The 23,028-nt window shown below is 53.2% G+C and overlaps 9 protein-coding genes across 9 annotated transcripts; 5 read left to right on the top strand and 4 right to left on the bottom strand.

Annotated features, from left to right (window-relative positions):
* Nucleotides 1-155: 155 nt before the first annotated feature.
* On the top strand, nucleotides 156-1,583 carry BDZ83DRAFT_747372 (ribosomal protein L3; the record flags this gene model as incomplete). Its single annotated transcript, XM_060513426.1, has 5 exons — nucleotides 156-191; nucleotides 244-299; nucleotides 392-548; nucleotides 602-1,275; nucleotides 1,331-1,583. The coding sequence occupies 5 exons, from the start codon at nucleotides 156-158 to the stop codon at nucleotides 1,581-1,583; spliced, it is 1,176 nt and encodes a 391-aa protein (XP_060370652.1).
* A 693-nt stretch (nucleotides 1,584-2,276) lies between these two features.
* Nucleotides 2,277-2,875, top strand: BDZ83DRAFT_646931 (uncharacterized protein; the record flags this gene model as incomplete). Its single annotated transcript, XM_060510028.1, has 2 exons — nucleotides 2,277-2,514; nucleotides 2,619-2,875. 2 exons carry the CDS (start codon nucleotides 2,277-2,279, stop codon nucleotides 2,873-2,875), a joined length of 495 nt encoding a protein of 164 aa, XP_060370651.1.
* Nucleotides 2,876-3,481: 606 nt separating this feature from the next.
* Nucleotides 3,482-5,293, top strand: BDZ83DRAFT_715637 (anthranilate synthase component I; the record flags this gene model as incomplete). The annotated part of the gene is made up of 4 exons (XM_060511768.1): nucleotides 3,482-3,493; nucleotides 3,588-5,004; nucleotides 5,097-5,124; nucleotides 5,182-5,293. The coding sequence occupies 4 exons, from the start codon at nucleotides 3,482-3,484 to the stop codon at nucleotides 5,291-5,293; spliced, it is 1,569 nt and encodes a 522-aa protein (XP_060370650.1).
* A 449-nt stretch (nucleotides 5,294-5,742) lies between these two features.
* Nucleotides 5,743-7,813, bottom strand: BDZ83DRAFT_375881 (uncharacterized protein). The gene is made up of 3 exons (XM_060502679.1): nucleotides 7,500-7,813; nucleotides 7,035-7,407; nucleotides 5,743-6,926 (listed from the first exon to the last, which is right to left on the bottom strand). Exons 1-3 carry the CDS (start codon nucleotides 7,659-7,661, stop codon nucleotides 6,103-6,105), a joined length of 1,359 nt encoding a protein of 452 aa, XP_060370649.1. The 5' UTR covers nucleotides 7,662-7,813; the 3' UTR covers nucleotides 5,743-6,102.
* A 1,915-nt stretch (nucleotides 7,814-9,728) lies between these two features.
* BDZ83DRAFT_601668 (NAD binding domain of 6-phosphogluconate dehydrogenase-domain-containing protein) lies at nucleotides 9,729-11,227 on the bottom strand. Its single transcript, XM_060507118.1, has 4 exons — nucleotides 11,080-11,227; nucleotides 10,508-11,018; nucleotides 9,915-10,426; nucleotides 9,729-9,755 (listed from the first exon to the last, which is right to left on the bottom strand). The coding sequence occupies exons 1-3, from the start codon at nucleotides 11,135-11,137 to the stop codon at nucleotides 10,021-10,023; spliced, it is 975 nt and encodes a 324-aa protein (XP_060370648.1). The 5' UTR covers nucleotides 11,138-11,227; the 3' UTR covers nucleotides 9,729-9,755; nucleotides 9,915-10,020.
* Nucleotides 11,228-12,897: 1,670 nt separating this feature from the next.
* Nucleotides 12,898-13,308, top strand: BDZ83DRAFT_601665 (uncharacterized protein). The gene has a single exon (XM_060507117.1). The coding sequence runs from the start codon at nucleotides 12,948-12,950 to the stop codon at nucleotides 13,140-13,142; it is 195 nt and encodes a 64-aa protein (XP_060370647.1). The 5' UTR covers nucleotides 12,898-12,947; the 3' UTR covers nucleotides 13,143-13,308.
* On the bottom strand, nucleotides 13,268-14,711 carry BDZ83DRAFT_726419 (uncharacterized protein; the record flags this gene model as incomplete). The annotated part of the gene is made up of 2 exons (XM_060512760.1): nucleotides 14,174-14,711; nucleotides 13,268-13,354 (listed from the first exon to the last, which is right to left on the bottom strand). The coding sequence occupies exons 1-2, from the start codon at nucleotides 14,567-14,569 to the stop codon at nucleotides 13,268-13,270; spliced, it is 483 nt and encodes a 160-aa protein (XP_060370646.1). The 5' UTR covers nucleotides 14,570-14,711.
* Nucleotides 14,712-15,270: 559 nt separating this feature from the next.
* On the bottom strand, nucleotides 15,271-16,768 carry BDZ83DRAFT_566427 (glycolipid anchored surface protein; the record flags this gene model as incomplete). The annotated part of the gene is made up of 3 exons (XM_060503849.1): nucleotides 15,271-16,254; nucleotides 16,317-16,504; nucleotides 16,651-16,768. The coding sequence occupies 3 exons, from the start codon at nucleotides 16,766-16,768 to the stop codon at nucleotides 15,271-15,273; spliced, it is 1,290 nt and encodes a 429-aa protein (XP_060370645.1).
* Nucleotides 16,769-18,566: 1,798 nt separating this feature from the next.
* BDZ83DRAFT_375841 (uncharacterized protein) lies at nucleotides 18,567-19,586 on the top strand. Its single transcript, XM_060502678.1, has one exon. It carries the CDS (start codon nucleotides 18,650-18,652, stop codon nucleotides 19,397-19,399), a length of 750 nt encoding a protein of 249 aa, XP_060370644.1. The 5' UTR covers nucleotides 18,567-18,649; the 3' UTR covers nucleotides 19,400-19,586.
* The last annotated feature ends 3,442 nt before the right edge of the window (nucleotides 19,587-23,028 follow it).

Genomic DNA, 23,028 nt, shown 5'->3' with positions numbered 1-23,028 from the left:
CATTGCGCTCACGTGATTAGGGTGGTGCGTCCCGGCAGGAGGAAATCCGCCCACACGACATTTTTGCAGCCTCAGCTATCCCGACTTTGAGAAATTTCCCAATCGTCACTCCTCTCGATTGAACCCGACAACTAACCTCCAGGTCAATCATCAAGATGTCGCACCGCAAGTACGAGGCACCCAGACACGGCGTCAGTCACACCTATTTCGACAATTACTATAACTCCGGCTAACTTTGCTCAGTCTTTGGCCTACCTGCCGCGCAAGCGTGCTGCCCGTCACCGCGGCAAGGTCAAGTCGTAAGTTTTGCTCACCACCTTTCTCAATAATTTTTTCTCGAAGACTTGGGTCAAGTGAAGACAGGGGCTGACAATGGCAATCTCTTGCACAGCTTCCCCAAGGATGACGCCAAGAAGCCCGTCCACCTGACGGCCACCATGGGCTACAAGGCCGGTATGACCACGATCGTTCGCGACCTCGACCGTCCCGGTGCCAAGGCCAACAAGAAGGAGGTCGTCGAGGCCGTCTCCATCATTGATACCCCACCTGTACTACCAACGCAGCCCGCTTGGCTCTGTGCCTATGGCTAACAACTCTATAGTTGATCGTTGTTGGTCTTGTGGGCTACATCGAGACCCCCCGCGGCCTGCGCTCGCTCACCACCGTCTGGGCCGAGCACTTGAGCGACGAGATCCGCCGCCGCTTCTACAAGAACTGGTACAAGTCCAAGAAGAAGGCCTTCACCAAGTACGCCAAGCAGCACTCCGAGAACTCTGGCGCCTCCATCACCCGCGAGATCGAGCGCATCAAGAAGTACTGCACCGTCGTCCGTGTCCTCGCCCACACCCAGCCCCGCAAGACCCCCATCAAGCAGAAGAAGGCCCACCTCATGGAGATCCAGATCAACGGTGGCTCCGTCGCCGACAAGGTCGACTTCGGCTACGGTCTGTTCGAGAAGCCCGTCGAGGTCAGCTCCATCTTCGAGCAGGACGAGATGATCGATGTCATCGCCGTCACCAAGGGTCACGGATTCGAGGGTGTCACCGCCCGTTGGGGTACCAAGAAGCTTCCCCGCAAGACTCACAAGGGTCTGCGTAAGGTCGCCTGTATCGGTGCCTGGCATCCTTCCCACGTCCAGTGGACTGTCGCCCGTGCCGGTCAGAACGGATACCACCACCGTACTTCCGTCAACCACAAGGTCTACCGCATTGGCAAGGCCGGTTCCGACAACAGCGCCTCCACTGAGATTGATGTTACCAAGAAGACCATCACTCCGTATGTTTTTGCTCTGACGTGTGAATTTTCCGGTAATTTACTGACAATTTCACAGCCTCGGTGGCTTCGTCCGCTACGGTGAGATCAACAACGACTTCGTCATGGTCAAGGGCTCCATCCCCGGTACCAAGAAGCGTGTCATGACTCTCCGCAAGTCCATGTTCACCCACACCTCGAGAAAGGCCCTCGAGAAGATCGACCTCAAGTGGATCGATACCTCGTCCGAGTTCGGACACGGTGCCTTCCAGACGCCGGCGGAGAAGAAGCAGTACCAGGGTACCCTCAAGAAGGACCTTGCTGCTCAGTAAATTCCTTCTTCTCATCAAATTTCTTTGTATCATGGTCATGGCATCGGTGTAGAGGGTTCACGTTACTTTTCGGATGGTTTGGGACACCTTTGAGGTTAAAATGAGTGCCGAGAATTCAAAAGTCAAACCAATGATACCTAGATGACCAACCCACTTGTAATCCCTCGTGTGGCTCGTGAAATGTGATTGCAATTGTACCAAAGTTGAAATCCATCGTAAACAGACATTCTAGATGGGGATCAACCGCAGTATGGGCTATAGAGTATCAATTTCGTTCAAAAAATGTGGGCGCTTAGTATCGACATCCAGCCAATACCGAAACTGTGGGGCGGCAAGGTCTGACCAGCGGGAGTGACTTGAGGCGTAGCTAGCCGGCCCCTCGTTGCGTCATTCTATCTGTACCCAACCATGGCGTGCAGCTTCCCGCGAACCAAGTTCGCGACCGCAACACCCCTCAGTACGCTATTCAGCTCGTCCGCAGCCCATAAGAAGCGAATGAAGACCACGACCCAGCGAGCGCTCTACCGAAATCTCTGCCAACGGACCTTCTCCTCATTAACGATATCCCTCACTCCGCGCAACGCTTTCACACTACGACAGCTGAGTCCTGCGCCAAACAGCAGTAGCACCAGCAAGCTCCTCCAACCTCCTCAGACTACAGCCAGCACATTCTCGACGTTTACAAACCTGAAAATGTCTGACGCAGACTACGCGGCGTTCCTGGACAAGGCGAACCAGGACCCCAACGAGGGGCACGCCACCACGACCAGCAAGAGCAAGGAGTTCAAGACGCAAGACAAGGGCGTCGAGGTGCCCAAGGCCATTCAGGACGTGTTGAAACAGGACAAGGTGTACATCTCGGACGCGGACGAGCCGTTTGTCGGCGTCGCGCTGCAGTGGGACGAGGCTGGCAAAGGTCTGCCGGACGAAGGTGAGTTGTGCCGTGCCTCCTGCCTCCAGCCCTTCCATACCAGGGGAGGGGAAACATGCATGCGATGTATATAATACAAAGTGACTAACAGATGACGTGTGTAGTCGAATTCGCGCAACTTATTGATCACCCTGACGCCGAGAACGCGGACGTGGAGCTCCTCGACCCCGTGGACTGGGACTCAAACGGCGATTACAAGGACGTCATCGAGGCGGTTCGCAAGGCGGGCAAGGGCAACGACGTTAGAGTTTACAAGGTGCCAAAGGGCGGTGTCCGGACGGAGTACTGGCTCGTCACGACGGACGGGAAGGGCAAGGAGGCGAAGTTGGTGGGCGTCAAGGCACTGTCTGTCGAGAGCTGAAAAGTTCTCTTCCGATTAGGTACCACCAGGAAAACCGCATGCAAAGATGAGGCGGGACGGGAAGAAGTGGATGAGGCAGCCGGTCAGCATGGTCCTCTAATGGTTCGATGAGTAGTGACTGATTTATATGTAGCAAAAACGTAGCTCATGCTTGTACAGCAATATTACCGATTATAGCTGAAATCCCACCTGACAAGGCGTCTTCATTCTGACCAAACTCATTTGCCATACCGGGGATGTGAGCTGCCTTGACTCTCTTACTCATTCAGGTCATCGATCTAGACCAGATTGGCGGAGCAATGGGCTGGCGGTGGGGTCCCGTTGTGTCACTGATCCTTGACGCACACGCAGCGGAGGTGCCACTAATGGCAACGCCTTGTCTCTCACCTTATCGAAGCGCAACGGCAGCCAAATTCCGCGTTATCGGACCCTACCACCCTGCCTGGACTATGTGTGACCCCTCCACGCATCGGAGGCTAAATAATTCAATACAAGTCCAACCTTTTGGATGCAGGTGACTCAGATCAACAAACCAAACACACCAACTTGCCCTCCACGCAGCGCCTCACCGACATATTCCCAGCTTCGCCAACGGACCGGATCAGAATGTCGGGACCGGTAAGTCTTGTCAGCTCTTCAATTGACCTCCCGCCAGCCCGCTACAAGAAGCAAAAGAAGCACAAAAAGCTAACATACCGGCCCGCTACTTCAGCGCGCAGTCGTACCGTCCCTCGAGACGGTCAGGTCCATCCTCGCCTCCCCGGCCACGACCAACGCCGCAAAGAAGCCCACACTCGTCCCCGTCTACCGCCAAATCTCCTCCGACCTCATCACCCCGTCCGCCGCCTACCTGAAGGTCTCGGCCCACCACAAGGACTCGGATTTCTCCTTCCTCTTCGAGAGCGCCGCCACAGAACAAGTCGGCCGCTACAGCTTCGTCGGCGCCGGACCCCGCAAAGTCCTCGCCACGGGTCCCGGTCATGGCCCCGAGTGCGACCCCCTGCCGGCCCTCGAGGCCGAGCTGGCACAGCACGTAGTCGCCCACGTTCCGGGCTTGCAGCTCCCGCCCATGGCCGGCGGCGCCGTAGGCTACGTGGGCTACGACTGCGTGCGCTACTTTGAGCCCAAGACGGCGCGGCCCATGAAGGACGTCCTGCAGATCCCCGAGTCCCTGTTTATGCTCTTTGATACTATTGTCGCCTTTGACCGCTTCTACGGCGTCCTCAAGGTCATCACCTACCTCCACGTCCCAGAGGACGCCTCCCAGCTCGAGGCCGAGTACCAAAAGGCGACGCAGACCATTGATGAGCTCATCGCCGTCCTCAACAGCCCCGACATCCCCATCCCGGAACAGCAGCCCATCAAGCTCGGCCAGGAGTACACCTCCAACGTCGGCCAGCAGGGCTACGAGTCCCACGTCACGGAGCTCAAGAAGCACATTGTAAAAGGCGACATCATCCAGGCCGTCCCCTCGCAGCGCTTCGCCCGCCCGACGACCCTCCACCCCTTCAACATCTACCGCCACCTCCGGACGGTGAACCCTTCCCCTTACCTGTTCTACGTAAACTGCAAAGACTTCCAAATCGTCGGCGCCTCCCCCGAACTCCTCGTCAAATCCGAAGCCGGGCGCGTCATCACGCACCCGATCGCGGGCACCGTGAAACGCGGCAAAACGCCCGAGGAGGACCAGCGCCTCGCCGACGAGCTGCGCAGCTCCCTCAAGGACCGCGCCGAGCACGTCATGCTCGTCGACCTGGCGCGCAACGACGTCAACCGCGTCGGCGACCCGTACACGGTGCGCGTGGACCACCTCATGGTCGTGGAGAAGTTTAGCCACGTCCAGCACCTCGTCTCGCAGGTCTCGGGCGTGCTGCGGGCGGGGCAGACGCGTTTCGACGCCTTTCGGAGCATTTTCCCCGCAGGCACGGTGTCGGGCGCGCCGAAGGTCCGCGCCATGGAGCTGATTGCCGAGCTCGAGAAGGAGAAGAGGGGGATTTACGCCGGTGCGGTTGGGTATTTCGGGTACGGTGGCGTTGATGAGAAGGGCGAGGAGGTGGAGGGTGCTATGGATACGTGTATTGCGCTGCGGACGATGCTTGTCAAGGATGGTGTGGCGTATCTGCAAGCTGGTGAGTTTCCCCTCGACCCCCCTTTTTTTTTGCCTTTTGCAGGTCTCCTTTGACGGTGAGATGTTTCGTATACTGACGTGTGATGTTCTTAGGTGGCGGTATCGTGTTCGACTCTGACGAGTAAGTTGTTGTCCTCCTCCGTTACCCCATAAAGCTGTAGACTGACTTGACGCCTAGATACGACGAGTGGTTGGAGACGATGAACAAGCTTGGCGCAAATATGCAGTGCATAACGACGGCAGAGGAGCTTTATTACGACCAGCAGCAACAAGCGGCGGGCAAGTCGTAAGTTAGTTGTCTTTTTTAGAAAGCAAAGAAAAAGTACCCATTTGAGCCCATATTTGAAAACATCGTCCCTTAAGCACGTAGTCGCTTTCATACTCTTTTGGACTGGTGAAGTCCTTCCTGGATTGGTAAGGTACTAGCAGGTATGGGAACGAGAAACTGGACGTGGAATATGCAAGGTGGAATATATACCAGACACCCAGCCCAGGCGTCAATGATTCAGCGCTTGCCTTGTCTCTTTATTCAATCGAGGTCGCTCTTTTGTCAACCAAGCCCAATCGATCCCCATGGTCGAGCGGTATAACGCCCTGGTCCGTTAGTAACGAACTTGGTATGAAATCTCAAGAAGTCTGTATATTCCAGTACAGATGGAGGGTTTCGTAGGGTGGTCTAGTTCGAATCTCGAACTGGGCACCTGAGCTTTTGTCTTTTTGACCTGTTATTTTGTTTCTTCTTGCTAACCCCCTCTTTTTTTACTACGGTCATCGTCATACTTCGATTCGGCTGGGCAGGGTTTGGGGAGCCCAAGAGAAGGTATACCTCAAGATTTTCGCTCCTGCCTTCTCTACTTCCGGTAGACACAAGGGACGAAGCACTTGACTAGCGATTATCCATCGTAGTACAGGTCATAAAATCCTAGTATTAAAAGCTTGGTATTGTATTATATGATGCCGCAGATCCACATATCCAATGCTTGAATCGCCAGCCACCCATTGTGCTTCCACACAAACTCCAGAAAAGACTGTCATGAACCCATGGTATAAGTGTAAGCCTCTCAAGGTAAATGCCTTCCTTCAATGAACCCAACCTTGTTCAAAACAAATGATACGAGGGTATAAAGACTGACCCAACACCAACCCCAATCGTCGCCAGCGAAGCCCACAACACCGCACCCGCAACGACGCCGTCCTGCAGGATCCGGAGGTGCTTGTTCCGGCTCGCCCGGCTACGCTCAAACACGCGCCGCCACAGCCACCGGCGCTCGTACGCCAAAACCCACTCTTCGCTCTTGAAGGACAGATAATTCTCCGCGCCGAACGTCGAGAGCGCGGATTTGCGGAGGGGGTCCACGGCGCCCGCGACGCTCTCGCTCGTCGCGGCGCGACGGTGAGGGACTCTTTCCTTCTTGTTCTTGTACATCATGCCCGCACCGTTACCACCCCTGCCGGCTTCCAAGTCCGGGACCTCCCATGGCCGAACGTGGCGTCTGCGCGCGAGGTGGAGGGATAACGAGACGCCGTCGAGGGCCGCGACGAGAATCGCGAGACCGAAGAAGAGTAGAGGTGTAGAGAGGAGGCGGTAGTATCGCGAGAACGAGGATAGGATGAGCGCGACGTCGAGGCCGAGGCCGAGGGTGAGCAACGTCAAACCAAGGAGACGGAGGAGGTGTGTCGCGGCGCGGTTCGCGTTGGCCATGCTGTGGCGGATGAAGTCCGGGTGGAGTTTGCCGCGAAGGAGGGCCTCTGCTTTTTCAAAGGCCGGGAGGAGGGCCGAGGGGTGCGTTGTCGAGGATGTTGCTTTGAGGACGGCGGTGCGGTCGTCTTTTGTGAGGTTTAGGCGGCGCGGGGCGTCGGCGTGGATGTAGTGTTTTGTTATAGCGTCGATGTCTGCGCGGAAGGGTTGCGATGATGCTGGTGCTGGGGGAGATGTCAGTGTAAGTCGGATGCGTGTCGTGTGAGTGGTGATGAAACTCGGTGATTCTTGAGGGGGTAGCATATCATGAAGCATTGGATAAATGAACTTACCTTGCGGCACTGTTCCCTCTTTAACCTCTTCCTTTTCACCATCTCTGAGACCAGTTGCTCTAGGGTGAGAGAAGTTCGTTGCCGAAGACGTGTTCCGCGTATGGTTCCCTCCCACCTTTGCCTGGGCGTAGCTGCTATCCTCGTCGAGCATCTCGAGAATGTTGCTCACTTTACTCGAGTTCTTGGCCCTCCTCTCCTTGGAAGTGAGCTTCCTGCCGCGGTCCGGATCCCATCGCGGCGCAAGAGCACGCTGCTCGGGCGCGAGAGTCGTCCACGAGTGGACGTAGCCGCAGTACCATAGGAAAAATTGCAACGGTTCCGCGTCCTGCTCGACGTAGACGAGATAGTCGACAAAGTCGTTTAGTGAGCACGGCTGAAGACATCTGACTGTTAGTGAGAGTTTCCCTCTTGGATTCCAGTCGTCCCCTTAGAGGACACATGCGCCGGCAGGGGAATATCACTCACCGATTCCGTGTTATTCCTGATCACTTCTTCAAAGGCGAGCTGGGGCGGAATCCACTTGTCGGTCCGCTTTGCTCGGCGGCGGTAGCGCCGGCAGTCCTCGTCCATCACCGGCGGGCGCCATGGCCGTTCCGGACCGGGAGTCTGATAGAATCTGAGCGACATGTCGTTCCACCCTTCTACGCCGCTTGACTGTGTTGCTCACGGTCTTACTACTCGTGCGTATGAATGGAACATGTAGACGTGAGAAATACGAGGTGGATGAGCCACAGGCTCAAGACTCGAGAAAGAAAGAAAAATTTGGAGCTACGAAGTAGAGTCTCTGTCCAGTCTGACACTCAGACCTCTCGAGGATCCGATATGGGGGTGTGTGTGAGCGTGTGTGGTGCGGAAGGGCGGGCGGGCTGGCCACACCTATGTATAATACGAAAGGGAAACGAGGAGACCAGGGGATCCAACAGAACAAAACACTAGCTTCGAGATGTTGCGTTCTGGTGCGCGCCGTGCGCAAGGCCTGCAGCGGGACGAAGGAGAGGCAGACCGCTTGTTCCTGCATGCCGCATCCGCAGCCCAGCCGCGCTCTGCCTCAGCTTCGTCCGACACGGAAAGAGAACTTGGCTCGCCCCCCGCCCCCCAGATAATGACATGGAATATAGAGAAACAGCGTGCCTGTGTATGTGTGTGTGTGTGTGACAGAGGGACCTAAATACCGGCCCACCGATGCAACAGAACCACGCGGCGTAGACATCTTGCGCAAGAAATAGAGGGGGGTGACCGGGTTGAACTTGTCTGCGACCTGTCATGCTCCCCGGCTGGGAAGCACTGCAGGTGGACGAGCTTGGGGTTCTTGTGGTCATGGTTCTGCATCACGGCTCGTGGTATCTTTTCGCGGCTTATACGCCTGGCCGCCATAACATGAGCCGCAGAACTGAGAAAAGCTGACGGGGAACAGGCATCAGGTCCGGCGGACGCCGGCAAGGGCGGGTCATGCCTCTGTCCTGCTTGCTTTCGCTTCTCCCTCATGATCCTCCTCGCGTATCGGGGCTCTGGGGACTCGGGAAGGGGTCATGTGTCCGCAAGACTGACATGGGGAAGAGACGGGACGGTGAAGAAAGAGGGCAGGAGGTCGCGACCGCGATCCAGGCCCAGACCCGGGAGGTTCGCATGCCGGGAAACGGGAATGAGTGAGACGTGATATAGACAAATATAGGGTACGATTTCCCTTGGAGGGAACGAATGATACAACAACCAACCCAGCAGAGGAGTGTAGAAAAAAAAGTTGCAAAATGAACGACCAGCCAGCATACTCTGACTCGATCTGACTTTCGATGTACTGCGTAGGTAAATTTGATCCTGTGATGGAGCGTTCGATTCGTCCCCTCGTGTAAGCTCAGTTCGAGCAACGAAACGAACCAACCTGAATAGGCATAGAAAGGAACGACGGTATTGGCAGCTCTCCCTCCCGCACTGTCACTTGCAGTGGCATGTCCTGCGTTTACTGCGTCAGCTTGGGATGCCCCTGGTCAGAGACCCATGACAGCGGTTCCACGAATTGTCGTGGGGTGTGTTGTATCCAACTTGGCACCTGCATCTGCCCGTCTGGTTTTGGCTGGCCTTGGTTGACCTTGGAAAACCTGACTCTGGCTGCTGGTGAAGGTAACCTGTGTATCCGTAGAGAGGACTGGGTTCGGCACAACCCGACGAGGATACGAGTGTGGCCGAGAAAGTAAGGCCAGAGCGTCGTGGTCCCTTGTCGAAAGGAGCCGGAGCCCACATGACATGAAGGGGGCTGCTGGCCTTGTTTCAAGGGAACGTGCGGAAAGTTGATGAGGTTGATTCACGGAGCCATGGGCGGGACACGGGGAGACGGGTAAGATGGAGTTGGTTTGGAGTCGGGAAAATCGAAAAATAACGGACGCCAGCAAGGGCAAAAAGCATACGCCGATTGGCTCCACGGCGTGGCATCAAGCTATGTTTCAGAGAGTTCATCCTGTCCCATCTCCCCTTCCCCCCACTCCCCGGGGCGTGAGACGAGAGTTAGATACCTGCTCAGAGCCTCAGAGGTGAGAGCTCCGGTCCAAGACTCCGTCGTCTCCACGGCAGAGCCGGGCACTTGCCGAGAAGAAGCCTGGGCCAGTCTGGTCAATCATTGGATGAGCCGCAGGTCTTTTGCTGGCCGGTCCCGGGTCGATTAGTGTTGCGGCTGATGCTGTTATCACAACAGCCTGAAAAGCACGGCATATTACTGTCTGCAGCATTGTAAGTATGCTCGCCAGACGGGTTGCCTGGTTTCTGTAGATTTATGCCACTGTTGCTATGCAAAGGGAATTTTGGAGGTTACGCACCTCTCGCCTCCAACGCATGGCAGATGCGTTGTGCAGGATTGATCGACAAACTGACATGCGCGAAATGCTCTAGATCCCTAAGCAAAGAAGGTTCTATTCTATCAAGCCACGGTCTTACCATAGATACAAGAGCGGCAGTCTACTCTCCCTCGACGATAAATATGCACAATAGGTATCGCTTACATGGCGCCGTCCCTTTTTTTGACCTGCTCGGTCTCGAAAGAGAGTCCCGCATCCTTTCTGATAACCCCATAGATTGCAGACGCATCGATTTCTCGATCAATTCCTTCGGCGTACTCTACGGCTTCCTCTAACTGCTGTAAGACGAGTGACAGCAATCTCGGCTGAGGACCGCTCTTCAAGGCTTGTCTTCCGGCCGCTAGTCCATTGATAGCCGGTGACCACGGCCGCTCGCCCCGAGGAGGCATGTAAGCACCAGAGGTCAGCCGATTGGACACCATCAGCCCGACCGGACCAATCTGCTCCTTGATCAAGGCTTCCGCGGTTTCGACTCCCAATCCAGCTTTTTCAATCAGAGTATGAGCGACACCAACCACCTCAACCATACCTATCGACAGAGAGTTCCTAGATATATGTAATTTCCATCAGCATTATTATTCTTCAAAGTTAAAAGTTATGACAGGTGGGGGGGGGGGGGTTCCTTACGCTGCAGCCTTTAGGTAGCTCGCTTGACGAACGTCTTCGCCCGTAGGAATGATACTCTTCCCCATGACACCGGTAACGTAAGGTCTCACAGTGTCAATGGAAGCCTCTTTGCCAGCCATTATCCACAACAGCTGTGCACTGGCGGCAAGAGGACTGGCTCCGACAACAGGAGAGGCGACATAGTCTGCTCCTCTCTCTTGGAGCCTGGACCTAGCCGTTGCCGAAGAGGAAGGGTGAATTGTTGAGGTGTCCACTATGATCTTACTATCAAGATAATCAACCTCGAGAATCGTATCAAGCACAGATGCCACTGCTGCATCGTCCGCCAGAGACATGAACACAATATCCGAATTAGACACTAATTCGATAATGTTTGATGGGGTTCCACCAAGTTTCTTCAGAGGTGCACCGCGAGACTCTGTACGATTGTAAAAGCGAAGATTTGGTTCCTGCTTCTTGGATAGATACTTTTGCAAGTTGGAAGCCATATTAAGGCCCATGGAACCCAGACCTGATGAGAATTAACAGCTGCAGTTGAAGATGACGTATATGGTTGAGAAGGATGTACGTGCCTATCCATCCCAACTTAGGGATAAAGGAGAGCTGCGAGGGTGGTTGTACAGTATGCATGTCGAGTGCAGTTAACGAAGCTCTTGCGGACTACGTGAGAAGCGGAAAAGAGGTGATATTTACCCATTTACATACTTACCTTGGCATCATTGCACTGGATGAGGTGATGAACACCAATTTCCGACCTCTTTGAAGGTTTTACTGACAACGGCGTCGGAGATTATACCAGACTTCCGGCGGAGGCTCTTCTTTAACTTTAGACCCGATGGCATCGGGGTAGAGAGGAGTTTATTCTCACGGCCACAACAATGAGAAAAGTTTGAGGCTCTGATGGTATTCACATATTTCCTTGCTTTTCTATAGGTGCTAGATAGAGTTGACCGCGAGCTGGGGCATAGCATGAGCACTATGTAGCAAAACCGCCATCACCACGAAGAAGTTACGTTCACTCTCGCCTAACATAAGGGAATTCCCATCCGCCAACAAGCACATACGACCATACCCATCGGAAAATTCGGGATCCCGTCCGCTCTCCCATAGACAAGCCGATGAGGGCCAGACTAGTAGTTGAGTCGGTGACGATCAGCGAATCCCTGGTGTTGTATGTTTTTTGTTTTTTTTTGCTTCCTCTCATTTTCTCTTTGACCCGCCAAGAAAGACAGGCAGGCAGGCAGGTAGAAAGGTAGCTTGATACATGAGTAAGGTATGTGGGTTGCAGTCGCAGAACCGGTGATCAGATCGCCAAATCTGCGTGGCCTGCCTACTCCGTACACCCAAGGGGGGGCACGGAGGCGCTAGGGTGTAGGAAAATCCGGAGAGAGGAAAAAGAAAGAAGAATTGAAAAAGATTCGCAGATCCGTTTTCCCTTGTGCTCAGACATTGAGCCACATCCCATACTTAGCTCTCGGATCCACGGCTGTTTGGCTGTGCCCCGTACAGATACCTTGGGAGAGAGGATTCAACTCTTACATCCAATTGCCTAAAAGGCAAGAGTTTGCAAAAACTTCAATCTGATCTTTTCCTCTCTCTCTCTCTCTCTCTCTCTCTCTCTCTCTCTCTCTCTCTCTCTCCAAAACCCACAGCCACAATCTCATCACGTCACACCGTCCCGACGAGGGGACGGAGGGGTGCACAAGCTTCAGTCAAAACAAGTCAACAAGTCAGTCCAAAAACCATGCGCCTCTCTTGTTCGTCGTGGACTTCTGGATTCCCCCGGTCTGCCGAAATGGTGCCCCAAAACAGGACGAAAAACCGGGTCGCCTCATCTTTCAAACTCTCACCTTCCAGTAACATGTATTGTAAGGTACACACAGAGACTTTACTTTCCATTCCATCTCTTGTCAGGTTTTGGCAGGAAACCTCTGGTCCCGACCAAGGCTTCCACCGACCGAACGACCGACAACGATCCCCAGTGTTGCCAAACGTGAAACGTCCCGGCCATCCCACACCAGCCCGCGATTACGATACCGAACCTCACATATCGCCAATAACGTCACGTCCAAGTCTCAATAGCAGAAAGTATCTATACCACAACACTTCTGCAAACTAATTCACGTCCGCAATCGGACTCTAATCGAAAAGAAGAGCCTCGTGCGTGACTGTCGTTGTCCATCGTGATAGTGCTCGAAATTTCCTTTGGATCTCACCTTCATCACACACTGCTCAACTGAGATGAGCAATTGCGCAGTCAAAGCCAACCAATATATCTATTTCACGTGCTCCGATGAAGCTGAGAATAAAAATCGAACACACCTATTTTTGACTGCGCGAGCTCGGCCTGAAAATAGTTTGACAGGCTCCCTCCCTCTCCCAAGTCTGCACCCACCTAGCAACATGTCAACCTCTCTTAACACCAAGCACTAAGCCCAAGATGACACCTCCCATCTTGGATCATCGCAGAAAACCAAAAGGCTTCAAACCCATCGACAACGTACACGCGCCCTCCAAATATACCCCCCCAAGACCATCACATAAGGCAGCAGCCCTTCATGCAACCCGTCCACAACGAAACCCATCCTCGATCTACAAGAATGAGTCCGTGCCACAGGTTATAAGTGAATGGTGACAGCGCGTCTGACGTGAGGCCACCCACCAAACGGAAATGGGAACCAGGAAATCACCAAACCATCACCAATCCTATCTCCTCTTTTCCAGATCCAAAATTGCGACTGGCTCCAGAGATCCAGGATCTCAGCCACACTTCCAGGCTTGGTCGTCTCCTGTTTGCTGTCTTGCCGTGATGTTCAAACATCGACAATCGCTCCAAATACCCATATCCTAATAGGGCAAGTAACTCCCTGGTCTATAACACCTCCCCTCGATCCTCTCCAGCCTATCCCGACCCCTACGACATCAGCTTCTCAAACACGTGAAGTGAAAAGCTGTCGCTGAGTCCGCCACGCGGCTGCCTGGTACGGAAGAAGAAATGAAGCGGCATTGCCTTTGCTGTAATACTATTCCATAAAGCAACGCTCTATACTACGTATTTTCAAGCAAGCGCTTGAAAGCTGTGCTCGGCAGCATGAAATGCTTCAATGCCATAGTGGAAGAGCGAGCTCCCGAGCAGTTGCTCAGTAAGCCCAACCAAAAAGATCTGAGTTGGTAAGATCTTCCCGCGTCATCAAGGACTCCTAGTATCCAGCCACCATTCCCTCCGTGTCGCCTCCCAAAAGTAGTGTTCCTCGCGTTTCTCTAAAGTCTACTGTTTCCTTAAGGGGTTTGTTTCGTGCTTCCAGCAAAGTAGAACTGAATCGACATTTACCCGCGGCGTATGATCTCGTCCATCGTGACTCGCCTGGTGTCAGCGATGCTGTGGTGCCCGCTTTCTCGATTCGACGGACATCACAATGTTCAATTCAGGCGGACTCATAGAAGCACTTCCAGAAGAACTAGACTTGGACCGGCAATAGCAAACAACAAGTTTTCGAGAGTCGCCTGATCGGACCCTGCCACGCTAGTACGTGGAGCCATGACCATCGGACTTCTCACGAATGGCCTTCCAGATATCGTTGCTCGAGGAGTGTACTTAAACGCGAGAGCAACATCAGCACAGGCACTGCCAAATACCACAAGTAATAATGCTGATGGAGTCCATACCTTTGGTTGGTAATCACCATCAACCATGGGATCTGACGAAGCACCCTGTATGGAATGATCAAAGAGCGCCTGATGTCCTGTTCGGGTTCGTATGTAGTCCGCTATGAAGACAGTGCCAATGATCGTCCAGATTGCGATAACAAGATAGACGAAGTTCCTGAATGTGAACCATCTCGGCAAGTGGATGGTATGGCCGTGTGGTTTGGCCGCTTTATGATGATGGTCGGGTTCGTGATGCGTCGTCTCTCTTGGAGCGTGCTTGGGGGTAGTCTCGGGAAGAGGGTTGCAAAAGAAGAAGAAGGACATGATGTCGATGCTGCTAGTCGAAGCTTGGGGTCCGTTGATTTCTTGGGGAATGTTGTTCGTTGAAGGATGCTGATGATTGAGATATGGCATGCCTCGTTAGCTAAGAAGGCTCGAATGATTGTGCGGTGCCGAGTGGGAGATACATAGATCTCCATAACGGAGGCCAGTCTCAGAGAAGCTTCCTCGGACTGATTTTCGAGATCATGAGGCTCTCCTTCCTCCTGAATACGAAAGCTTCATGGTAGTCGCAGGGGCGACAGATTGCAAATAGATTTCCCGCAGTAGATGGCACGGTAGCAACTCGTCAAGGCAGTTGCAATGGATGTTAGTCCGCCGACATCAGAACGTCAATATATGTGGAAGGAGAAGTGCGTTTACATCGGAAATCGGTGTCTATTGTATTTGGAGAGGCTCTTGCCATCATCATAACTCAAGGTCTCCTAGGAGGGCCTCTCTATGTTGTTCTCTGACAGGGTATTATTTATTAATCCATCTCCATCGTCGTTTCTTTTCCCAAGGAAATGGCTTTCGAAGGACCCTTGGTGACGATTAGCTCTCCCGGCAGACCACCCTTTTTCCCAGCAAATATGGAGCAAAGTTGACCAACCCCTTTGCAAGTCTAGAAACGAGTCTCCGTACGCCCGTCCTCTTGCTATCAACGCCTTGAAAAATGCCCTGCTTCAATACGAAGCTTCCGTGTATTCGCAAATGGGGTATAATCCATAATCCAATCCGTCGTAAAAGTGAATGCACAAGATGTACAGAAGAAGAAGATATGTTTTCGTGGTCAATTACATCCACACAGTGAAGAAGATCATGACACCAACCAAGCCAACAGCCATGCCGGCGATTTGCTTGGTACCAGATCCCGAAGGTCTCTCGGGTGCCGAGGACTCGGCGGATTGTGTGGGCGCTGCGGAAGCGCTGGTGCTTGAGCCCGAAGTCACTGATCCTGTCGGGCTCGAAGAAAAGCTGCCCTTAAACGTCTCTCCGAGAGTAGGAAGACGGACGTTTCCGTCCACCAACCAACCCCCCGTGGCTTTGGGACAATCGCGGGTAGAGACACTTGTCGGGTTATAGTTTGATTTCGCGACTCCTGAGGGAGTGATGGTGGCCCATTTGGCCTGCAGATTCTGGAACTCGGGGGCTCTGGGGGTTGGAGTGCCTTTGCGGGTAAAGCCATCGTATACGTCGTCAGCGGTAATGGTCTTGGAGACTTCGGGTCCGTATGATACGATGCCGTATCGATTCTCCTCGTAAATCCATTCGTAAACCATGGCTCCACTCCAGTCATTGACCATGGGCTGGCTGAAGATGGCGTTCTGATCGTCCCACGTACGCGGGCCTTGGCCTGTGATGCATCCAGTTTCTGTGAAGAAGATGGGCACAGGAAACTTCTCGGCCATAGCTTGCAGGTTTGTGTATCCCGAGGTCTCGTACGTGTTTGGGTCGCACCACTCGTACGAGTTGAGTCCGAAAAAGTCGATGTTGTCCTCTGGCTTTCCGCCACAGGTCAGGTAGTCCTGGAGCATGGGTCGCAATTCAGCAATGTCTGCCGCGGAGTAGCCGACCGGGATCTTGCGATAACCCTTCTTGTCGCGGTAGGCCTTCATGTCTCGCGCAGCAGCCTTCATGAAAGGGGCGACCTGGGACTGAGTGGGAAGCGCAATGATCTCATTGCCAATGAAGAAGCCGAGAACATTGTCGTATTTCGCAAAGTTGTCCATTACCTTGGCGTACGCGTTGAACTGCGTCTCGTTCCAGTAAGGGGTATTCTAAACCTCTTGTTAGTCAAAGCACGTGAGCAGGAAGTATGACAGAACAGGGCGGCACCAACAGGAAGAATGTACGAGTCAAAGGTGTCCAAGTCGATGAGGGTGTATATGCCGGCCTTGTCAAAGGCAGCCATGCACCCGTCGTGATTTGCGCTGGAGTCAACGTGGTAAACGCGAATTGCGTTGGTACCCAGCGCCTTCATGAGGTTGGCGTCGCGGGTGCATTGATCAGTATCAACCAGTGGGTCATCTGGATAAGCTTTGGTGTTAGACAGTGGGCTTTGTAAGTGTGCATTCAGACAGGCTGGGCTAACCTGGTGTCAATTGGTATGCAATGCCTGTGATTGCGTCAGTCCAGAGGATTCTAGTCAAAACGGCAGTGGATGATTGGCGTACCCTTCATGAACCATTGCTTGCCGCTCTCGTCGAAGAATTTGCTGCCTACAATCTCGATTGGTGCGAGAGCTGCGGCGGTGCCAAGCAATAATGCCGAGACGAGCTTGGAGACTCGCATGATGAAGGAGTAATCGCAAAGAAATCCTCCTGATAAGCTTCGACTAGCAAATACAGCAATGGTGAGGATGCGACAAATGATGAGGATGCTGATGCCTTAGTGCTGCGGCTCCCAAGCAAGCCAAAAAAAAAAAAAAAGACTAAGTAACTGGTGATGATGTTGGGAATCGAGAGTTGTTGGTTGTAGCTCGCTCCGACGGGAGATATCGAATTAATGGCGAAGAACACCTCAGCAGGGCGAATGCTGAAAAGAGCAGGTGCTTTTGCCAGGCGAGGAAAGTAATGACTGTTGGCCGTGGTTGCCTCTTTTCTTGCAGGTCTTCACAAGTTGTCGTGTTCCTTCCTTCGATTTTGTCGAGTATTCGTCGTGCGCCAACCGCAACCAATTCCTTCTTTCGCGATTACAATGTCGTACAAGGCGACACTATCACACCGCAACCGACGTCCGTTCTTGGCGAAAACGACAGAAAGATCCAAACAGGGCAGCAACAGTGTTGGACGTCGTTCAGACGAGGTGGAAGGAAAGAGAATTCGCCTTTCAGGTATCGTGGATAAGCAACAGCCTCACCTCAAGATGATGGGAACACCTTGCCAGGGGGACGGGGAGGGAAGCTATCGATTTTATTGTCCCAGCTTTGCTACTGCAGCTCAACGCGGGAGACACACCGAACAACAAGGCCCTGCAGACTGCATTTTTTTCCACTCTCTTTTCTTTACCCCTGCTGGCGTTCTTACAAGTAACTACGTTCCTCTCTTGCTCTTTTTGGAATCCCATCCCACCTCTCCACACACGTGGAGTGCCAAACGGATGAGAAAACTGCCTAAGACGAGAAGCTTGGAGCTCGCTCTGGTGCTAGCAAGGAGCCACGGAGCCTGGTCTAGGGTGGGAAACGACGGCGGCAGGGGTGCGTTAGGTGCGCAACGAGGGAAAAACGAACCAGGAGTTCAAGCTTGAAGCAACAAGGCCGACTGCATGGGTCTGGATCAATGGAGGTGCGCCATGTTGTGCCATTGGCGGCGGGCCAGGGGTGAAGACGGCCTATCTTGATTGTCGCCCGGCCCAAGAGTGGTCCAGAGACTCCGGAGTCACAAAAGTCTTGACTCTGACTGGTCTCAACACCCTGGCCTTTCTCACTCGACACACAACCGACTCGACATGGACTGCCTGCTGCAGAGAGACCGGCGGCGTTGGTCGGCCTCATTGGGGGCAACGCGGGTGGGTGATGCAAGACGCAACACCAGAGGAGGAGTCACCCAGTAAGCAGGCTGGGTCTACAAGATGCAGACGCGTCTTTTCTTGGTCTTGGTTGACAGCTATGACATCTCTCCTCCAGGGCTGATGATTTTCATCGGAATCCTTCGATTCTTCCCGCCCTCCTCTCTGCCTCCAGAGTCCACAACAATTACAGATACACAAGCATATCCCCCCTCACTCAATCGATCAAGGAAATAACCTCACAGGGTCGGCACGGAGTTGCGGGTACTACTCCTAGACTCTCTGCCCTTGTTTCAATCTCCAGACTACAGACAATGAAGACACAAAAGCAAACTCGGCCGTCGTTTCTTTCTTTTGCCCCCACGGCTACAAACAACATGGCGCCATCCACCCGAAGCCACGCCGTCTTTGACGCCTGCCCAACCAGACCGGTTTCTTTGCTGTCCCAGTCCGATAAAATAGCCCGCCACTTTTCGTCGCCTCTCACTAGCCTCGCGTAGCCACACGTCCACTCGAACACGAGTCGGGCACCTGGGAAACGGACCGAGCTATTCTGGCTGAGGGGTGGCTGCTAATGCTAGGCTGTCAGCCAGAAATTTAGTGCTCCGACAAAATGCAGCCAACGACGAACGAGGACGCCGACAGCGAGGCATTCAACTCGCCACAATGCCTTGCCTCGCCTCTGCCATCTTCAAGTTGGATGCCTCCTCCCAATTGCGACGACCAGTGCTGGGATTAGGTCGTCCTCAACGAACGAACCGCTTTTTGCCAGCTGGTCCCTGCTACCCGAGCTTTCAACGTAACGGCGAAAACTCCGTCCTCACCCCCAGCTCATCACGGCTAGCCTCGACGCGATTTACTTGCTTAATGTCCTCTGCTTCTTCACCGGCTCGCCTAGACCACCTTGCGGGGATACCTCTCCAGATTAGCGATGGTCATCCCACAGGGTGCGGCTGGAAATTGGCCTTTTTCCCGTCTTCATTTCCTGTTCGCGGTGTATTCAACAGCCCCCAAGGTCGAGGGCGGCTACACGGCAGGAAAGAGTGGCCTAGCAATAATGGCTTCCGGATAATGAGTATGACGCAACACTCTGATCGCAGCGTCTCATTGAAAATCCCTCTTGGCCCTGCAGTCAGGCAAGCGTTGACACGGACAAGGGTAAGCTTAACCCCCGGTCCCGTTCACTACCTGTGGACCTTATCCGGCGAGGGTTGCAACGGCCACTGCAAAAAAAGAAGTGAAAAATCTGGGCTTCTGTTTCGTTCGAGGAACACCTTGACTCCCTCTGACCGCGAGCCCACTGATCTGAAGAGCAGGGAGTCCAGGGACTCAGGGAGAGGGTTCGCAACAAACAGAGAGCGAATTGATGTCACCTGTGGACCCAGGCGTCAGCTTCGTCGCATTGCGGCACCTTGACACCCTGGGCGAATCCGTCGTTGGATCCCTCCGAGGAGCCTCTTGGCCGCATCTTCTCTGCCATTGCCCGTCGCAAGTGATGCGTCGTAGCATTGAAGAAGGTGGCATGCCGCAGAGAGGTGATGCAATGGGCCGTCAGCTGCATCAGTGTAGACGTTTGCATTCACTTGCGGCGCACCCCGCCGCGTGTTGCTCATCCAACAGGAGCAATGATAACACGACGAAAGAAAGCAATGCGAAGTCCAAAGGAGCCTTCTTATTTGTAACACGGCGACGAAATGGTTTCGTCGAAGAGGAGAGCTGCCATGGTAACGAGCCTTCGGCAACTGACCGTCTCAGTGAAACATGCATTTGATACCACTGTCGATAATCTCATCATGACCTCTCCATCTCGTTTGGCAAGCTGTCAGAACATTTATTTGCAAGCAGCACAAAAGCTCCCTTCTGGCCGGCACCCTGCATGGGCTGAAACATGAAGGGAAACCCCCTCGTCGCTCCATTAACAAGCTCGACTCGACCTTCCCCGCCTGCCTCCGCGGCATCCGTGAGAGTTATTAGCAGTTCAAGTATCCATACGGAGTATCCGTACAGATTGACGAAGGCGGGGGGTGTTGCTGCTCGACACTTGAGTGCCGTCAGCATTCGATGGGCAGACATCGAGTCCAGCGGGGAATAGTAAGGGTCTAACGGGCAGGTCAATTGCCAAGCAAACGCCGCGCGCCCATCAAAAAAGCGACGGGCGATCTGCTCTCTCGGTCTGGGCGAAGATAAGGGCAGTGACACCTCACTTCCAGAATAAGGCTAGGTTAGCCTCTCAGAATCCCATCCCATCGTCCGGCACTCGAATCGCTTGGCTTTTGTCCTCGTCCCTCGTCCAGAAAGCCGACAAGAGAAACCAATGGTGCGGGGAGCTAAGCTACTGTAGTCGGCCAGTTCTACACCGACGAGTCCAGTTTTGGGACGGCTTCGGGGCGTTGCCCCGAAGACGTGGCGGCCACGCTTTTCCCCGGCCACCTCCCAAGATGAAGCCAGATGCAGCCAACGAACACACTATGCGAAGCAAGAAGCTCTGGTCTGTCTCTCCCGCCGTGTCGCTCGCCCAAATGCAACATGGAAGCCTGCGCATTCGGCATGTTCCAGAGAGGTAGATCCTCAACCCACCTCCACTTCCAGTCCCCGCATGCCATGCCATGCCTACCAACAAACGACGAATCCCAGCTGCGACTCTGAGGTTGCAACTTCCGAGTCTGCCTACCTAGTCGAGCATCGAAGTGCCCCTCCCTCCCCTGGTTCAGTGGCAACGCGAAACGGGGGTTGACGTCTGCTTCCCGCAAAGCCACCAAGTGGTCGCAGCAGAGTTATTGGGGTGGTTCCCGGCTGTGGCCTTGAACCTTTTTTCGTTCGTTTTGGGTAGGGAAGTAGGGAGAAGACGTGATGCCTGTGCAACGTGGTTCTGGTTCACGGTTGACGAAGAAAAAAACGCTGATCGATATCCCTTCTCTGTCGCTGTCGGCCCTTGCCGCAAGGTCCCTTATTTCCATGCATTGGACCTGGGAAGGGCAATATCTTTAGAACAATTCTAAAGATATTGAACAATGCAAGGGCAGATGACTAAATTGTAGTGAGATCTGTTTTCTTCTGGTCGGTAGGGAGGGTGGATACAGACTCATCGTGAACTTGGCGACTGTGCATCAACCGCCCTGACTGTATGGTGTAAGCCCGTTGGCGTTCTCAGTCGAGGCGTAATGTGAATATTACTTGTCGCTTCCTCTTTGGAGAGTCCTTATCAAGTACAGATGTAACAAGCATTGGGTTGGTGAGAAGAGCCCAGTTGTAGAGGGAAACTACTCATCAGCTCCTGTGGTTATGAGCCTGACTTAGTCTACGTTTAACGGCCTGCTTTCGCTATGAAATTTATTGAGGACAGTCTTCGACGTTCCTATATAGATACAAACAACGGCGTCTTCCCTTCTGCCTTTGTTTGAGAATGCACGCAGGCTTCTTACTTGGTGATCTGTCATCCTTTCTCGCTCAAAAGTTGTCGAGATACGCGCTGCTCCGTCAACTCGATCTACTGGCGAACCTTCCCCGAGTTCTAGCCAAGAAGTCGAGAACCCTGAGCGTTCGCTACCTGAAGAACCATACAGTTGAGGGGTCCCTCAGAAGCCTCTTGGTTTCTTCATCTATTTGTGTTCCTTTCTGTGGGACTGCGCGGAAATAGTGAGACATGAAAACCGGTAGAGCTCACTGAGCAAGCCAAGCGGTGCAAGCACTCTCCTCCCTATACTACCGACAACTCATTTTGATAATAATTGATCGTGAACGAGGCGGCATTACAATCATCAGCCCAAGGGGTTTTGCCAATTAAGTTCTCAGCTCATATAAACTAGGCTCAGTAAAGGATCATTCAAGCCAGGGGCTCGCTTCATGTTACCATTTGCGTGATCCCACAGCCGCTACATTGAGAAAGGTAAGATGTTATGACTTCCTTGAAGATTCTCGAGGTGTCCAGGTCAGTATTCGTCAAAGGCAGCCAGCCAGAGCGTCTATGGAAGCTCATAGCCTAGACTAGATGAAGAGGTAGCTAGACTATGCTGAGAGTATGTTCCCCCTCCAGTCATGTCAGCAAAGCGGCCTTGACCGGATTTTTATCACGGATCGTCATGACGTTGATCGGGGCGGGTATGTACTCTTTTTTTTTTTTGACGAGGAACTTGTGGCAAAGAACCACTTAGAAGGGTGTGGCAAGATGTTGACATCGTCCAAAGTCGGGCCATCGTACGTCCGGAACGAGTATCGGCGAGAATCAAGCGAAGAGGGATTTACTTCTTTATGGCTGATGAACGACTCGCTGCATAAGAGTAAAAGTATTGAAGAGATGTCTTCTCAAAGCTTCATATTTGAGGCTAAGCTTATGGTCGGAAACTGAACTGACTCCTCATGGGTGCTTCACTTACACAGCCGTGAGGAGCGAAGGACATCGCGCTTCTTGAAACATCAACAGATGAAATAGCCACATGATGAGATCTCTGTGACCCCAATCTCATAAGCCAATGAGTCTCGCGCCGATGTACAACGGTTTGGATTGAGTGGCCGCCATGCTGCGATGTTGTCGGGCGCGTTTGAGATGGGGTATGGAGTTAGGTGCAAGTGTATTGTCTCTGAGCTGATTGATCCGCCGCATCTCCAGCAGAATTTGTTCACCTTGGATTTCCATTCTCGTTTTCGTTTCTTGCAATGCCACGAAACTTGACTTCTTCGGTATGAGGAATTGCTTGGGAATATTGTGAAAAGAGTGTGGAATGCGGAAGTTCTCAAACATGCCTATAGGCAGGATTTCCAAGTCGAGGAGATACTGGACTAATAACACGGACTCAGTGTGTGTAAATGCCTACCTAACCTCTTCAAAACGGGTAAATATGTTACATACCTAGAGAAAACTGGTGTTACTTTCAAAGAGATGGATAGACGAACTTCTATATCATATTCCGACCGGCAACCTGGTTCAACGAAAAACATCATATCTACCTGGAATTGCCATTACATCTTAACCCGGAGCAACTGGAGCATGGACAAACCTATTCTGTATTCTTCACAAACTACGATTGAGCAGTATCATGGCTTTTCCG

The sequence above is a fragment of the Colletotrichum acutatum genome (assembly GCF_030867785.1).
Source record: "Colletotrichum acutatum strain CBS 112980 chromosome Unknown BDZ83scaffold_6, whole genome shotgun sequence".
Lineage (NCBI taxonomy): Eukaryota > Fungi > Ascomycota > Sordariomycetes > Glomerellales > Glomerellaceae > Colletotrichum > Colletotrichum acutatum.
The sequence above is the reverse complement of the archived record's forward strand: the minus strand, read 5'-3'. Positions and strand labels throughout refer to the sequence as shown.